Source organism: Crocuta crocuta, unplaced genomic scaffold (assembly GCF_008692635.1).
Source record: "Crocuta crocuta isolate KB4526 unplaced genomic scaffold, BGI_CrCroc_1.0 scaffold3, whole genome shotgun sequence".
Lineage (NCBI taxonomy): Eukaryota > Metazoa > Chordata > Mammalia > Carnivora > Hyaenidae > Crocuta > Crocuta crocuta.
Genome location: NW_027529934.1, coordinates 13,226,545 through 13,245,334, shown reverse-complemented (window position 1 = coordinate 13,245,334; position 18,790 = coordinate 13,226,545). Strand labels below are relative to the sequence as shown.

At 36.5% G+C, this 18,790-nt stretch overlaps 1 protein-coding gene across 8 annotated transcripts in view; it reads left to right on the top strand.

Moving 5' to 3' along the window:
- RALGPS2 (Ral GEF with PH domain and SH3 binding motif 2) overlaps positions 1 to 18,790 on the top strand; it is a 149,444-nt gene that overhangs the window by 62,102 nt on the left and 68,552 nt on the right. For all 8 annotated transcript variants that reach the window (XM_077763307.1, XM_077763305.1, XM_077763303.1 and 5 more), the window contains 2 exons: positions 4,865 to 4,957; positions 13,354 to 13,480. In XM_077763307.1, coding sequence (XP_077619433.1) covers positions 4,865 to 4,957; positions 13,354 to 13,480 — 220 coding nt within the window. The remainder of the gene's footprint in view (positions 1 to 4,864; positions 4,958 to 13,353; positions 13,481 to 18,790) is intronic.

Genomic DNA, 18,790 nt, shown 5'->3' with positions numbered 1-18,790 from the left:
ACTCTCTGCCTTGTGTATTCAGTCTGTTATGAAACTTGCAGGTCTTTTTCTTCTTTTAGTAGGCTGTATCACTCAGGGTTCCCTAGAGAGACAGAATAAATAGACACATATATAAAATGTATAAAGAAAATTAAGAAATTGACTCCAGTGGTTGGGGGAGGGGGCTGGCAAGTGTGAAATGGATTGTCAGGCAGGTAGACAGCCTAGAATAACCTCTGGACTTGAAGCAGAATTTCTTCTCTGGGAAACCTTAGTTTTTATACTCTTAAGGCATTTCAGCTGATTAGATGCAGCGTACCTTATTATCAAATATAGTCACTTTTAATTAAAATCAACTGATTATGGATGTTAACTATATGTACACAGTTTTTCCACAGCAAAGCCTAGATTAATGTCTGTTTAACTGGGCACTGTAGTCTAATCAGGTTTGACATATAAAGCTAATCATCACATAGCTGCACAAAAACTTTATAGGATACATTTTAGGTATCAAAAGAATGATAAAGCAGACACCTCTATACCCAGTGCCCACTGGATTCCGATATGCCTCCACATACCGAATCCCCTGCCCGCCTCTACTGAAGGAACCATTGCCCTGAACTTCATGTTAGCTTTTCTTCTCTATTTTTGTACATATATGTGTTCCTGAATAATACATTGTTGTATATGTTTTTGAATTTTGTTTAAATTATTCCATAATTACTTTATACTTTAATGACGTATTTTTACTCAGCACTGTTGCTGAATGGCTTTTGGTGTGTCTCTGTTGTAGAGTGTTCTGTTGCTTGCATATACCACCAGTTCTTCAGTATACTCTGGCTTGGATAGTTTCATGGTTTTGTTGTTATAAACATGGCTTCTATAAACCTGTCTTGTGGGATTCTCTTTGTGCTCATGTGAGGATCGAAGCCCTAGAAATATAGAGAGAAAAGGTAAATTACCTTTAAAGAAATGACAGAACAATAGCTTTCATTGAACTTGATGAAAATGAACATTTTTTTCTGTGTTGGCCATTTAGGTTTTCTCTCCTGAAATGTCTGTTCAAGATCTTTGAACAATTGTCTCTTATAGTGTTGATCTTTTATTGATTTTTGTAAGAGTTTTCCATTTAATTTTAGATGCTGATTCTCCAATATACGTTTTTATGTCCATCCTTCTATTTGGTTTTTTTTTATTTTTAATATAGTTTATTGTCAAGTTGGTTTCCATATAACACCCAGTGCTCATCCCAACAAGTGCCCTTCCCCATGCCAACAACCCCCTTCCCCTCCCCCCCATCAGTCTTCAGTTCTCAGTATTCAAGAGTCTCTCATGGTTTGCCTCCCTCCCTCTCCCCAACTGTTTTTCCCCCTTCCCCTCCCCTATGGTCCTCTGTTAAGTTTCTCCAGTTCCACATGAGTGAAAACATATGGTATCTTTCTCTGCCTGACTTATTTCACTTAGGATAATACCCTTGAGTTCCATCCACATTGCTACAAATGGCAGATTTCATTCTTTTTCATTGCCATGTAGTATTCCATTGTATATATAAACTGCATTTTCTTGATCCATTCATCAGTTGATGGACACTTAGCCAAATATGGAAAGAGCCTATTAGCACATTCTTATCGATGTTTGTCATTGTCTTCTGTATTTGGGTGTTTCTGAATTCAGTGCATAGACATTTATACTTGTTAGCTCTTCCTGATGGATAGACCCTGAAATTATTACATAATGCCCTTCTTCATCTCTTGTTACTGCCTTTATTTTTTATTTTAAAGTCCAGTTTGTCCGATATAAATATGGCTACTCCAGCTTTCTTTTTGATGTCCAGTAGCATGATAGATGTCCATCCTTCTGTTTGTGACTGACTTGTCTTATTACTCTTTTCATGTTATCTTTTGATATAGATGTTCTTAACTTTAGTAGTCACACCTACTGATCTTTAATTTTTATTACCTCATTTAAGAGGTGCCTGAGTGTCTCAGTCAGTTAAGCACCCAGCCCAACTCTTGGTTTGGGCTCAGGTCATGATCTCACAGCTCATGAGACCAAGCCCTGCACTGGGCTCTGTGCTGATAGCCCGGAGCCTGCTTGGGAATTTCTCTCTCCGTGTCTCTCTGCCCCTCCCCAACATGTACATGCACTCTCTCAAAAGAAATAAATCAACTTAAAAATAAAAAAAGAATATCTCATTTAAGAAAATTTTATAGCTTTGACTTTTGTATTTGAGTATTTAATCCATGTGGAATAAATTTTTTCTGTATGTATGAATTATGGATTATTCATATTTTTCATATGAGTAATATATCTGGCACTATTTTTTTTATTGAGGAATAATTGACCAACAGTATCCTGTTAGTTTCAAGTGTATATCAGTGCTTCATTATTTTTATGCATTGTGAACTCAGTAAGTCTAGTTACCATACAAAATTATTGTAATATTTTTTACTATATTTTCTACATCACGTCCCCTTGACTTACTTATTTTAGAACTGGAAGTTTGTACCTCTTAGTCCCCTTCAGCTATTTCACCCAATCCCCCTAGCCCTCCCATATGATAACCAACAGCTTATTTCCTGTAAACCTGTTTCTGTTTTGAATGTTCATTTGTTTTTTAGATTGCACATATAAGTGAAATCATCCTATATTTGTCTTTGATTTATTTCACTTAACATAGTACCTTCTAGGTTCAACCGTGTTATCAGAGATGGCAAGATTTCTTTTTTTTTTTTTCATGGCTGGGTAGTATTTTATTGTATCATATATACCACATCTTTATTCATCAGTCAGTGGACACTTAGGTTGTTTCTATATCTTAGTTATTGTAAATAATGCTGCAGTGAAGTACATATATCTCTGTGAATTTTGTTTTCCTTTTCTTGAGATAAATACCCATAAATAGAATTGTTGAATCGTACGGTAGTTCTATTTAAAATTTTTTTAAGAACCTACCAGGACTTTCCATAGTGACTACCTCAATTTACAGTCCCACCAGCAGTGTGTGAGGGTTCCCTTTTCTCCACATCCTTGCCAACAGTTGTTATTTTTTGTCTTTTTGATAGTAGCCAATCTGATGAGTATGGAAGAATGGCTCATTGTGGTTTTGATTTGTATTTCCCTAATGATTAGTGGTATTGAGTGTCTGACCCCATTTTTAAAAATCCTGTGTTCTAGTAATCTTTATTTTCTTTTGCCTGGAAGTAACTTTACATTATCTTATTCTTAAAAAATGCTATTCCAGGGGTGCCTGGGTGGCTCAGTCGGTTAAGTGTCCAACTTCAGCTCAGGTCACTGTCTCACAGTTCGTGAGTTTGAGCCCCTGAGTCAGATTCTGTGCTGACAGCTCAGAGCCTGAAGCCTGCTTTGATCTGTGTCTCCTCTCTCTACCCCTCCCTCGTTTGTGCTCTGTCTCCTCCTCTCTCTCAAAAATAAACATTTTTTTAAAATGCTCTTCCAGACTTACAGTTTTGTGTGTTTCTTTAGGCACTAGGAATTAGTGTCTTTACAGTATTCTGGGAAAATAATCTCCCATTATCTCTCAGTTAATTGTTGCTCCCATTACTTTTTATCATTTTCTTCTACAACTCCGTCTAGATAAATGTTGGCCTTTTTTCTCTACCTCTCATGTTTCTTAACCTTTGTTTGACATTTTTAAAAAATTCTTTGTCTTTCATGTTGCATTCTGGACATCTCATGATGTCTTTGTGTTTAATCTTTATTTTATTTGAGGTCAGTACCTGACATTGTTCTCATTTCTGAATTCCAGTTGCCTTATGTTTTTTCATTTTCCATTTTTTTAAGATTGAGTTTTATTGAGTTTGTATTTCTTGAAACTTTATGGGAATTCTTTGAGACTTGAATTAAGGTGGTATACTGGTCAGAGTTCTTCAGTTCAAAACTGGTATTTTTGCCTTGGAGTCTTTTGGTGGTGGGTGAGGACCATTCTAAGTAATATGTATGTGTGTGTTTATTTATTAATGTTTTTATTTTATCTTTGAGAGAGAGACAGAGTGCGAGCAGGGGAGGGACACAGGGACAGAGGAGACACAGAATGCAAAGCAGGCTCCAGACTGTCAGCACACAGCCTGACGCAGGGCTCAAACCCACAGACCATGAGATCATGACCTGAGCTGAAGTCGGACGCTTAACCAACAGAGCCACCCAGGCACCCTCTAAATGAATTTTAGATAGGACCACTAAGATGTAAGCACATGGGTACATGTTAGAGGAAATATGGGAAGTTAGCAATAAATGTCAAATAGATCTCTTTAGCAAACTGATGGAACCTAATGTTAGGTAGGACTTCTACAAGGAGATTGTAAAAGCAAGTATTAGGAAGTGGGTGGGTATCCCATCATGAATGAAGAACAAAGGATCTGAGGATTCAGCCAGGAGGAAGCAGGAAATTGAGGAAGACTGTGGAAGGCAGGTTTGAACCCTAGCCCTGGAATTAAGAGGATACTGAGTAGGAAACCATATTAGGATCCTGGGTGTAGACTCTTTCTTAAAACTGGGATCATAAGGCAGAGGCTTATAAGGCATTTCAGTATAATGGAGACTCCTTACTAGAAACTAGGGTACATGATCATACTGCGCAAACTTGATGCTGGGCCATAACTTTGGTTTTCTTAATATATTACTGAGCTAGAGGTAGATGTTGCCCAACACTTGGGGACAGTGCCAGGTTAGGACATGGAAGCTCTCTTGTGGCCAAAATCAGTTTACTGTAAACATGATGGGTACTCTAAAGACAAGTCTCGATGATGGTGGTAAGTACTGGAACAATACCGATTACCTAGATTTTAGTTGTTAATCTGGAGGTTTTTTGGTATTTATTCTCTTTATTTTTTATCTCTTCTCCCCCTTTTTCTTAAATCTACAGAAACTGTATGAGCTGAATAACCTTCATGCACTTATGGCGGTGGTTTCTGGCTTACAGAGTGCTCCAATCTTCAGGTTGACGAAAACATGGGCGGTAAGTAAACTTCCTGGTTAATGAAAGGGTTGGACTTCTTGTTGGAAGTGAAGATCTATTTATTTCTTTTGTAGTCTTCAGTAAGGTTAATGTTATGATAATAGCTGTGGATCTTTAAACTATTTTGTACTCTGTTTTTTTTTCCCCCTGAAACCTACGTTTTCCTCTCTCAAGTATTTCACTAGGCTTGTCAGGTAATTTTTGGATAAATTCTAGCTTGGTGCTTGCTTTCTGCCGTTTAGGAAATCATTTTTGTAGAGTTTCTGTAAGCATTTTGACAACATAGCATTTCATGTTTACTGATGGGAAAATGTAGTTTTTTTGTATTTAATGCAATTTTTTTGTATTTTATGAAGATTAAACTTTCAGAAAGTTTGAGAAAGATCTAAATGGCAACTTTCAATGAATATTAAATATTAAATTTCCATTTTTTAGTCAATAAACTTAGATTTTTTTCCTTAGGAATAATGAAAAGCCTGATAGCTAACATGGAATTATTCAGTGTTGCTGCACATTCTGATATATGCTTATTATATTTGGTTTTATCACTTTGACAAGGTCAGGGTGTGAATTTTGACTTCTGCAAAGTTATGTACTTTAACATTTGAGTGATGTGATACTGGTCTCAAGCTTTCTTGGTATTTTTTGTTTAGATATTTTATAATAAGCAAAATTTTAGATCCAATTAAATCGGTTCTTTTAATATTCTTTAGTGTTTAAGAGCAATGATTTTATTACATTTTATACAAAAGATTATTGTATTCTTAGGGCCCTGTGATAAAGACATGACTAACTTTTAAAAGCTTTTTTTTTCTGAGTAAAATACAATTATTTTTAATTAGCGTAGTATTGCCTTTACTTTTCATAGTATCTCAAGAAACAAATGCTTTTCATGAAAACTAGGGTGCTTTTCTGTATTGGAAAGACATAAAATGGGAGAACTTATTATCCTTTTTATATTTTATTTGCATTTTAGAAACACCTGGGTGAAGGGTTTTCTTACTTTAAAAATTCTTTTTAATAAGATGGCCTTAACTCTCTTTTCTTAAAATCTGAATTTCATTGGGGAATGGAAATGATTATAAATATACAGTAATGAATTCCATCTTTGAAGTTTTAGAGAAAAGAATTATACTCTGATTTATATTGTGGTTTGGAAATGAGATACATTTCCCTCAAGTTAATTTTTATTTTCCTTTAATGTATTTTTGTTGTCTCCCTCATGTATTTGCAAGGAAAAGAATTTTTTTTATTTAGCAAGGTTGGTTATTAATCTGAATAAAATCTCTGGTGTTTATTTTAAAGTAGTCTGTACTGTGTCGGGCACTAATTGCTTGACATAGAGCAGTAAAGGATACAGAGTCCCATTTTTTATACAGCTAATTGTCTACTAGGAAAAGATAAACTGTAAATAAATAAATGATATATCATAAATAGTGATGAATGCTCTAAGGAAAAATAAAGCAGATTAAATGGGATAGAGAAAGCAGGGAAATATTTTATATATTACATTTGACCCTTGAACAACACAGGGATTAGAGATGCCAACCCCCCTGCACAGTCAAATTTTCTACATAGAACTTTTGACACTCTCCCTCCCCGACAAACCTAACTACTAATAGCTGACTGTTGACTTGGCAGTCTTAGCAATAACATGGCGTCAGTTAACACATTTTGCATGTTATATATATATCATATACTTATTCTTACAGTAAAGTAAGATAGAGAAAAGAAAATGTTATTAAAATCCTAAGGAAGAGAATATGCACTTACAGTATTGTACTATAAAAAATTCCCATATAAGTGGACCTGTGCCGTTCAAACCCATATTGTTCAAAGGTTAACAGCATATGTGTGGTAAGTGAGTCACCAGAAGAGCTGGAGGAATTAGAAAACCATTCATGTGGAAATCTGGAAGAAAAGAAAAGGTGATAGCCAGTGCAAAGGCCCTGATAATGTCCAAAGAATAGGGTGGTCCACGTTGACTGAACGGAATAAGGAATAGTTGATGCTAGGAGATGAGTCCAGAGAGGTGGCATCACGTCAGATAATGGAAATACCATTTACTGATAATTCTGGGGCCACTGTTTTGGCAGTGGGGCACAGGGGTTCTGTTTACACATAGAAAGTTTGAGTTGGTTGATAAATATCCATATGGAATTGTAAGGTCAGAGTTAGGTATACAAGTTTACAGTAGGAGTTGGGGCTAGAGATACATAGTTTTGATCATCAGCATAAAGATACTATATAAAGCATGAGGTTGGATAAGATCATCGGAATCATAAGTACAGATGAAAAGCCCTGGAACCCTCTAAGATATAGAGATTGGAAAAATGAGAAGGGATCAACAAAGGAAATATCATGATAGGAGTTTTCCACAGTCAAATAATGAAAGTATTTCAAGGAAGAGTGATCACCCTGTGTCAAATGCTACTAAGTTGAATTAGGTGAGCACTTTGAGATGGCCATTGGATCTGGCTGCTGGAGAGGATTGGCAGTCTAGGCAAGAGTGGTTTCAGTACAGTGGTGGAATGAAAAGTGATTGGATTTGAGAGAAGGGTGGAGAAAAAATAGGACATCAAGTGTAGAGAATGCATTCGAGAAATTCTGCTGTACATGGCTGGGCTGAGATTCTGCAGAGAAATCTGGCAACTGGAGGGGAATGTAAGACGAAAGATTTGTGTCATTTTGTTTTCTTTTTGGATATGAGATCCATGACAGTGTGTTTGTATGCTGGTGCAGTGAGCTAATAGAATGAGAGAAATGGTAGGTGAGCAAGGAATTCTACAGCAATAGCCTTGATCAGGCAGGAGAGAATTAAATCCGGTACTGCATTGGAGCAGAAACAATTTATCCATTTTTAAAAAATATTTTTATGAGTGTATTTATTTATTTTGAGAGAGAGAGCAGGGAGAAGGGGCAGAGAGGGGGAGAGAGAATCCCAAGCAGGCCCTGGGCTCTTAGCACAGAGCCCAGTGTGGGGCTTGAACTCATGAACCGTGAGATCATGACCTGAGCCGAAGTTGGACATTTAACCAGCTGAGCCACCCAGGTGCCCCAACAGTTTATCCATTTTAACAGCAGAAAAGGAGAATGCATTTGGTTACCAGTGCAGGTAAGATGGTAGATTTGGTGGTGAGATTCTATAAAAATTCTTCTTCTGATTTGTTTCTTAAGACATAAAAGGCAGAGTCGTTAGTTGACAGTGTTGGGGTAGAGGTGTTGGAGGTTTGAAGAAAGAAGAACGAATGAATGAAAGTCATATAGAAGAGTGTCAGAATGAATTAACTAGGGAAACATAGTAGGTTTGGTATGGTAGGCCTTATGATTGAGACTTTTGATCATGAATTGAAAGTGAAACCAGTCAGCAAAGTCATGTAGTCTCCAACCAGATTGAGGTGTTCAGCATAAGCCTGGAGTAGTGATGAGAGTTGTGTTTAACCAGAGTTGGAATGAATTTAGGCTTGTTTGTACCATAGTGGGGTCAAGGGTAGCACAGGAGATTGTGTAAATGTACAAGTTGTTTTAGTGATAGGTGAGGAATTTAATCCAAGTAAAAGAGAGAGATAAGTAAAAGTGAAAAAGTAGTATTGGTAACTGGATTGGAAATTCTGGTGCAGGCAGTACTTACTGGATTCAGAATGATCAAGGGAATAGAGGCTTAGAGTGGTAGAAGTTAAGATCATTGGGTGTAGGAGAAGTCAAGGAACTGAGAAACCAGGGTATTGAGAGTCTCCTTTATGTGAAGATTGCAGTCACCAAGATATGAAAGTAATGTTGGTTTGCAACTTTTTTCTCCAGCTACTAATACCTTTAAGATATAGGAAAAGTGATCAGCAGCTCTATGTAGTAGAGCTGTATGTAGTAGTTATGACAGTAACATGCATGTTATAATCTAGTACTCTCTTGTTCAGTACAGTAGCTGATAGCCACATGTGGGTATTAAATTTGAATCATTAAAACTGGGGTGCTTGGGTGGCTCAGTTGGTTAAGCGTCCAACTCTTAGTTTCGGCTCAGGTCATGATCTCACCGTTTGTGGGTTTGAGTCCCACATCAGGCTCTGTGCTGACAGTGCAGAGCCTGCTTGGGATTCTTTCCCTCCCTCTCTTTCTGTCCCTCCCCTGCTCACTCTGTCTCTCTCAAAAATAAATAAATAAAACTTTAAAAAGTTTTTAAAAATACACTAAATTTCAGTTCCTCGGGGCACCTTGGTGGCTCAGTTGGTTAAGCATCTCATTCTTGATCTGCGCCGACAGTACAGAGACTACTTGGGATTCTCTCTCTCTCCCTCTAGGAACTACTTGGGATTTTCTCTCTCCCTCTCTCTCTCTACCCCTCCCTGACTCGTGCTCTGTCTCTCTCCCTCTCTCTCAAAATAAATAAACATTAAAAAATAGAATAAAATTTAGTTCTTCATTCACACTAGTCATGTTGCCAGTGGTCAGTAGTCACATGTGGCTAGAGGCCATTGTGACTAGATCATTTTCATCACACAAAATTCAGACAGCACTGATCCAGTGTTTGAACTTAGTAGAAGCTGGAAGATATTAGGAAGGAAAGAATTCTGAAGGGCAAGGAACCAGGATTGCACCCAACTTGAATCCAGGCTCATGTTACAAGAAAAGCAAGCGAACGCTTAAAGGAAAGTTTAAGGATGGGGCTTTTGCAGAGGATGGACCATGAGACCCAGAAAGTACAGTTGGAGAGGACTGAGAGGGGTAGATCATTGGGGTCAAGTTAGATGATAATAAAGATTGCATGCATTTCATGCTAGTTTGGGTTAATAATTTTTAATAATAAATAAGGAATCGAGAGTATTTTTAAAAAATCTTTTTTTAATTTTTTAATGTTTATTCATTTTTGAGAGAGGGAGAGAATGTGAGCGGGAGAGGGGCAGAAAGAGAGGGGAACAGAGGATCTGAAGCAGGCTCTGCGCTGACTACAGGAAGCCCGATGTGGGGCCTGACCTCACCAACTGTAAGATCATGACCTGACCCAAAGTTAGACGCTCAACTGACTGAGCTGCCCAGGCGCCCCTTTTTGTTTTTTTTATTTAAACTGATAAAAGGAATGTTTCCCCAAATTGATAATAACCTAAATGGAGAGAATATTAGGAGCATTTTCTATAACATCAAGGAAAGGATGCCCATGTTTACTGTTTCTATTCAACGTTGACATCTTAGCCAGCACAATTAGAAAAAAAAATGATTAAAAATAATAGGAATTACTTTCAAAAAATTAAGCAGAATTACCATTTGATACAGCAGTTCCACTTCTGTGTATATATCCAAAAGCATTGAAAGCAGGGACTCAGACAGACATTTTTACACCAGTGTTCATAGCAGCGTGATTCACAGTAGCCAAAGGTGTAAACAGTCCAGTCATCCATCACTAGATAAATGGATATACAGAATGTATAAGCGTACAATGGAATACTAGTTAGTGTTAAAAAGGAATGGAATTCTGACACATTACACCATGGATGAATCTTGAAGACATTATCCAAAGTGAAATAAGCCAGTCAAAAAGACAAATACTATATGATTCTAAGGTACCAAGAGTAGTCAGACTCATAGAGACAAGAAAGTAGAAGATGGTTGCCAGGGGCCAAAGGAAGGAGGAATGGGAGTTAGTGTTTGATGTGTGTGGTTTCAGTTTGGCTGAAAAGAGTTTGGCTATGCATGGTTGGTGGTGATGGTTAGTTGATAATGCGAATGTACTTAAAGCCACTGAAGTGTGCTCATGGAAATGATTAAAATGGTAAATGTTATGTGTATTCTACCACAGTTTTAAGAAACAGGGCTTGCTAAGTGACTGAATATACAAACAGTATATGAAATCAGTTGTATTCTAAACAATTTGAAAACGTCATTTAAAAGGAGACCACTGTTTACAATATCAATGAAAGTAACATAATAGCAAACAATAAATGGAATCTTATATGAAAGATATGTCCAGAAAACTATAAAACTTTATGGAAAGTCATTGAAAAAGAACTAGATTACATAGAACAGTATCCGATAGTCATGGGTAAGAAAGCTTAAAGATGCCAATTTTCCCCAAATGTATGTAGAGATTATTTGCAGCTTGAATCAAAGTCCCAATCTGGGGGTCTGGACAAGATTGCTTATAAAATTAACATGGAAATGTAAAGGGTTAGGATAGTCAGGTTATTTCTGAAGAAGAAAATGGGGTTGGAGGCTTGGACATTTGCCCTCATAGATACCAAAGTATATTATATTATTTAGGTAATGAGCAGTTAGTACAGATATAGACATATCAACCAATGGAGCAGAATAAAGAACCCCCCAAAAGATCATTGCTTTTATAGAACTCTGATACATGACAGTGGTGGCATTGTAAATCAGTGGAGAAGAGAGGGGCTGTTTCTTAACTGAGGCTGGGAAATTGGTTATCAATTTGGGGGAAAAATGAAATTAGGCCTCAAAAGTCACTGTCAGATGAATTAAAGAGTTACATGCAAATGAAAAACGTTGAAGCTTTTTTAGAAGAGGAAAAATAGCTTAATATCTCTCTGGCTCAGCAGGAATAGATTCCAACTTGGAGTCTGTAAGGATATTTCAGATAAGATACAAAAACCTCAAGCAATGAAAGAAAAGATGAAAACATTTTGGCACATTAAAGTAAGAATTTCTGTTCATTAAAAGATATTTAAAAAAATTTTTTTTAAGTTTATTGGTTTGAAAGAGAAAGAGAGAAAGCATGAGTCGAGAGGAGAGGCAGAGAGAGAGGGAGAGGGAGAATTCCAAACAGGCTCTGTGTGCTGTCAGCGCAAAGCCTGATGTGGGACTCAAACTCATGAACTGTCAGATCTTGTCATGGGCCGAAATCAAGAGTCAGACACTTAACTGACTGAACCACAGGTGCCCCAAAAGATATTTCAAAGAAATTGAAAAGAATGTGTAGCAGTTATAACTGGTTAAGACTTTATATCCAGAGTATGTGAAGAACCCTTACAAAGCAAAAGGAAAATATAAGAAAAATGGAAGAGTATTCGTAATGATGGTACTTCATAGAAGACATATGCATAGAAGCAATGGAAATGAGTGAACTACAGCCACACGCAATATTATGGATGAAATTTCAGCATCAGAACATTGATTAAATAAAGCCGAAGATTAAAAACAGTATGTAATTCTTTGGTCAAAAAGCAAATAAAATTTGAGTCAAAATTTTTTAAAAAAATCAAAAGAGAATGAGAAACACAAAATTTAGGATAGTGATTATTGGTTACTTAAAGATAGTCAAAGGAATTGGATATGGAAGAACCACATAGGTAGATGTGTGTTGTTGGTATATGGTTCGTAGGTAGGAAGTCTAATGCATGTGTATTTGTTTAAAAATTTAAGAAAAAATCAATTTAAGGAGAAAGTCACATCAGGGACTAATGATAACTGAGTGTCATGAACAAAAGATTATAATCTGCATTAAAGGTTCAAGATAAATAACTTACTTATGCAAGTGAAGACATTTGTATGGATTATTTGGAGATAGAAATCAAGGTGATGAGGGGTGATCTGGGAGTTTTATATTTCTTATGGTGACTGATACATGAACAAGGGTTCATTCAAATTTTCCCAAAGTCCATTGATTATGGTAACATTGGTAACATTGTTATGGTGCAGAGATCTGGCCAGGAACATTGGGAGTTCCCACATTCATGCGCCAGTGAAAGTGTGAAGAGCTTTGCCCCGCGTTGCCTCTTAGCCAGAGGAATAGTGTGGTGCCTAAACCATGAAGAGTTGGAAACTTGTGAAGTACTATGTTTTCCCCCTTTTTTGGAGGAATATAGTGAAGTGACATCATAGGGATACATTAGGACTAAACATCAGAAAAAGACTGAAAAGGAGAAAAGGAAAATCAGGACTTGTTCGTCATAGCTTTGGCACATGGGTTTTGTATAAGTTTCTGAGCTATCATCTAATTAATTCTTTTATCCATATTCTTCCTCTAAATAGTCTTCTGGAAACAAGTCTGTACTATCTCAGTCCAGCTCTGAACAACTCGGAGCCTGGAGCCTGCTTCAGATTCTGTGTCTCCCTCCCTCTCTGCCCTCCCCTGCTCATGCTCTGTCTCTCAAAAATAAGTAAATGTTAAAAATAATGAGGATGAAAAATAATGTATTATAATTTACTACTAATTTAATGATTTCATGTGCATACAAAGGATATTACATTTTATAAATAATGGATTTGGATTTATTTTAATAGACATGTCTGATTTTGTTTTATTTATATACTATCAAAATATAATTGAAAAACGTATAATGTTGAAATTAAAACTTAAATTTATAGTAAATAAATACAGCTTCATGTCTTTGCTAAAATAAAATGGGATTTGAAAATAACTTAGACTCTTCTGTTTGTTTTTTTAGTTGCTAAGTCGAAAAGACAAAACTACCTTTGAGAAATTAGAGTATGTAATGAGTAAAGAAGATAATTACAAAAGGCTCAGAGACTATATAAGTAGCTTAAAGATGACGCCGTGCATTCCCTATTTAGGTGAGTAGTGTCATCGTGTGTTCATTATGCCTAGTTCTGTCGTATTTAGTAGTTTATATAAAATTCAAGATATTTAAAAAGTATGTGTTTTCTTTTAGGACATTACTACAATATTGTTGAGTTAAAAAAATTGACTAAAGAAATGTGTTACCTTATTACCTGGAATGTTTTTTCATATTAAATTAGACTTTTGCCCTTAAGGTTCTTCATAGACTCTCATTTTTTTCTTAAAGATGAATCATTGGTAAAATAATGCATTTTAGCTCTTTTAGTAATGCTTTTAAAGAATGAAAGAGTAGTTTGTAGTGAAGTTTATTGCTATGAAAACATGTAACATTAACTAAAGAAATTGATTAAAAGATTTATTGAATTTATTTTCAATATCATGAGTCCCTATTATTTTGTATAGTTGGCAGATATTTTAGGGTGAATTATGAAAGGTAGTCTAAATAAATGGTGCTGGTGTTGTTTTCCTAGATGGAGTGAGTTGTTTAGCTGTGGAAATTCAGCTCAGTGCTGAGACAGCCAAATGCCTGTGTTAGATATCATTTGACTAAGACTTTATCTCTTTGCTATATATTTTACAGTGTTTATAAATCCCAAGAACTATTTAACTAATAATATTATAAGATTATTTTCAGCAAAAAAATAATAATGCCTTGTTAGTGTTTGAATGAAAGGAAGTCTCAAACTGTCCATTTTAAAATGTAAATTTAAATACAGGAAATAAAGAGAATTTTGTTTTTTTCTGATATCCCTTTTTTCTCCTCTGTCTCCACTATCTTTATGTAGTTACTATACTGGATTTCATAGTAACTATTTTTTAAAGTAACTGAAAAACCCTGTTATTCCTTTAGCTATCTGAGTGTCATCTTTGAAGTCTTTATAGCCCCAATGACTAGAAGACAAAATAGGGACAGAGGCAATTGATAACATTCTCATTCAATTGAAATAGAGCATCAGCCTTAGTTTGTCAGAGAAGACTGAGCTTACTAGAATCTTGTAGGACATACTAGGATTCCACTGGGAATAGGGAATGTTGCACATCCTGTGTGGAAGGCAGAATATCCCCAAGCAGAGCATGGATAAGGGCCACTACATTCCAAAATATTGTGTCCTGTTTCTTTGATAAACAGTACAGGACTGTAGTACACATGACTCCATCAGAGAGGCTCAAAGCCGCATGTTAGGAGACACTTTCTGCATATGCTCCACTTTTCACCATGGCCTTGGCTGTGCCCATTCTTGAAAATGTCATTGGGGGTGAAGAGGAATAGAGGATTTTTTAAAATCACCAATATCTTCATACTTTGTAAGAACATAAACTTTTTATAGCTTAAAGAACATTAAACTGAGAATCAGCAACCCTCAATTCCAAAATGGCTCTTTCCTACTAACTTTTGAAGTTGTTAAATTGTTGTCTCTGAGCCTTGTTCTCTTTACCTAGAAGTAGCACACATAGGACCAAAATCATGTTCTTCTTTCAGCTGGATGGGACCACAGTAATTTCTTCTAATTCACTTATTTTATAATTTAAGAAATTAAGGTCCAGAAAGGTGGAAGGACAGACTTACAGTCTCTTACTGACAGATCTACATTCTGGAGTCTTTCCAGTTGTACCAGTTAAATTTTCATTCCAAAATTTATTGATTCTATGATTATAGTTGTTTCTCATTGAGATGTTTTTCACAAATTCCACAATTTGTATCTTTTGGAAAAGGAGATTAAGGGGCGCCTGCATGGCTCAGTCAGTTAAGCATCCAACTCTTCATTTCTGCTCAGGTCATGATTTTGTGGTTTTGTGAGTTTGAGTCCCACATCAAGCTGTGCACTGACAGTGCAGAGCCTGCTTGAGATTCTCTCTTTCTATCCGTCCCTTGCTTTCTCTCTCTCAAAATAAATAAATAAACTTTAAACAAATAAGAGGAAATTAAGATTCTTTTCTGTTGAAAATGAGAAGGTGAATATAAATCTTTGTGCCACAATGTCTAGATGAGGAGTCTGCTTTCCATTTCTCCCCAGTGGAGACTTTGGTACAGGACTTGAACTTGTCTGTGCACGTGCACACATTTTTGCCCTGTCATGCACAGAGAGAGAGAGAGAGAAGGGGAGCAAGCCAGCGGCATAGCTGGAGTTGAGTGGAATCTGGAAAGGTTGGCTATTAGAGAGCATACCTTATTTTTTTTCAGCCTTGGTACGTGAAACAAACACAGTGATTATTCCTGTTGGTTAAAGCAAATGAGACAAGTACTGAGATGCAGAAGTTGATTTAGAGAAAATCTCTGAACCATTATCTTTCCTCTGTCTTCAATTCGGTCTCCAATGATTGACTCTGTTTTCAGTTCCGTCTCATTTTATATATTCTCATGACCCAGACTCTTCCTTTTCACTATTACTATATCATTTTCCTTCACTTTATACCTAAGCTAATTAAAAAGTGCCCCATTTCTTTCTCCTTTTCTTCCTCTTTTCTTTTGCTCAGCATGCTGTTATCTCCTCCTTTACTCGTAGAAATGTTCCCTATAAGACCACCATTGATTTCCTAGTTGCAGTGTTTGATAGGTGTTTCTCAGGCCTCATCTTAATTTGGTGAGGTTGATAGTAGTTATTTCTGCTTTTTTAAATTCTTCAGTAATAGCTTCAGTCTATTGGTTTACCCTCTACGTTTCTGGCATTTGTTTTATTGACTCCTGTTTCTCTGCCTTTTTCTTACATCTGTTCTTCTAAAAGTCTAGTCTACGGTTTTTACTTAGTCTGTACTCTCTGGAGTGGTGTCATTCAGATTTTTCCATAATTCGCCAGATGGCTTCCACATCTAGCCCAGTAATTTCAGTACATCCAGCTGTCTAGTAATTCTCAGTGCCTAGTAACAGTGCCTACTCAGATACTGATTGAATAAGATATCTGTCTATAGGGAGCTCTGATTCAACGTGCTTAGAAGTAACTTCCTCCTCCTAGACCTGTCTTACCTCCTTATATGTTGGTAGTCTCCATGTAATAGTTCATTCCTGTACTAGTTTGGGAAGAAGCACCTGAGATTCTGAGATAATTATAGAACATTTGATATAAACATTTGGTAGACTGGAGAAAGGAAAACTTAAAATTTGTCAGGTAAGTTATTATGACTCAATGTAGTTTGTTTTCATCATGAAAATAATCCTTTTAATGCAATGACTGTTTTGTTGTATTAGGAAATCTTGAGATTAAATGTATTCTATCAAAACATACATATGTTTTCTAAGAAAATGGGAAGTTTATCAATTTATACAACTTTGTGGCTATTTGATTTGATTTATTTTACATCTTAGACAGCTGGTTTGTTTTTTCATTCCTGATCTTTAATACCGAAGTATTAAAGAATGAAGACCAACAACAGTTTATATTCCATTAAAGTTTACTTTATTCATATTTTGTTCTAATTTAAGATTAATGAAGACTGTGGTTTTTATTTAAGTTGTCTTGGTTTCAGAAGCCTTTCCCACTCTTAGGGAAACTAGGCCTAGTGCAGTTGCCATAAATGTCTAATATTTACAAGATGCTATTGGGTAGCACAGAACTTGCCCTAGAGGGCTGCTTGGGTGGCTCAGTTGACTCAGCATCCGGCTTCAGCTCAAGTCATGGTCTCAGGGTTCAGAAGTTTGACCCCTACATCGGGCTCTGTGCTTATAGCTCGGAGCTGGGAGCCAGGAGCCTGCTTCAGATTCTGTCGCCTTCTCTCTCTGCCCCTCCCCTGCTTACACACGCGTGCTATTTTGCCCTCCCTCCCTCCCTCCCTCTCTCCCCCCTCCCCCAAAACTAAATAAACATTAAAAATTTTTTTAATAAAAAACTTGCCCTAGAGACGATAGAAAGATGGTACTGAGTATGCATATTGGTAGCTTCTATTTAACTGCCCCTTTTTAGTATGCAGAATTTGCATAATGCTACCCTTTATCTGTTGCAAAGGTTTTTATGGAAAGAGCGTATCAACGAAAAGAATCTATAGCACATAGAGAAAACGTGAAGACAAATCACCTTTCCTTCCTTCCTGCCTTCCTTCCTTCCGTCCTTCCGTCCTTCCGTCCTTCCTTCCTTCCTTCCTTCCTTTCTTTTTATGTTTATTTATTTATTTTGAGAGAGAAGCAGAAGGAGGGAGGGGCAGAGAAAGAGTAGAGGGAGAAAATCCCAAGTAGGCTCCACACTGTCAGCGCAGCCTGATGCAAGGCTCAGTCTCCTGAACTTTGAGATCATGACCTGTGCTGAAATCAAGAGCCGGACGTTTACCTGACTGAGCCACCCAGGAGCCCCCAAATCATTTTTCTTAATACAAAAGATAGAATCCAAACTTACGGTGTTTTTGCTTCTAAGAGTTACGACCAGAACCAACCATTCTTAGAAAAGCTTTAAAAAGGCGGTGGCAGTTTATATTCTGATAAAACTCTTATTTTGATACTGCCAAATTTATCTACAATTCAATGTGGATTAAATTATAAGAAGTAGAAAATGTTTTCTTGGCTTTCAACTCATCATCCCTTGAAAAATTGTCTCTTCTGTTGGTTTGTATTCAATTAGTAGGCCTGGACAATATAGTGAAAAATTCTTCGAATAAGGATACAGTATTTCTGGAGAGGAATAGTTTGGCAAATCTCAAGGAAAAAATGGTTTTATATGAGAGTTACTGCTTTAAATCTGAAAATTATTAACAGCTCTCACTTGTTCTTGTCACTGGAGAAAAATCTTAAGGGGCTTATTGAAGAATTTGGCGTGGGAAGTTTTGCTTTGCTGGAGAGAGAGAAAAATAGAGCATTGTGCAAAAATAATTGAGTTGGATGAAACATAAATATTATTTCATGTGCATATCCTAGCCTCATTTCTGTTTTATTCATGTAGTTTGGAGGAAAAGCAGCAGTAGCTTAACAAGCTTAAGGTGTTTTCTGAGAAAACAAAAATAATAATAAATAAATAAATTATAGTTCTGTTTGTTGCTTTTGATCAAGTAGAAGCGAAGAAGTTTGTGTAAAATCTCCTGCCCTTCTGTAGCACATGAGTACATAGTTTTGGTGTCTAGATGTGATTCCTCTCTCTCATAGAGACCCTCCCCCCCCCAACAAATTCACAAATTTTTGATTTGTTAGATCTTCATAATAGTCCTTTTTTTTTTTTTTTAAAGAAAAGAAAAGCTGTCCTTAAAACTTTCTGTAATATAGCACCCCCTCCATCTTCAATTCTGGAAAGCACCATTTTATTTTCATAATGATGTTTTCATTCATCTTTCTCTCTCTTGGCAGCATGGGAGCTCTCATCTCGTTTCAAGGCTTTATACCTAGCATC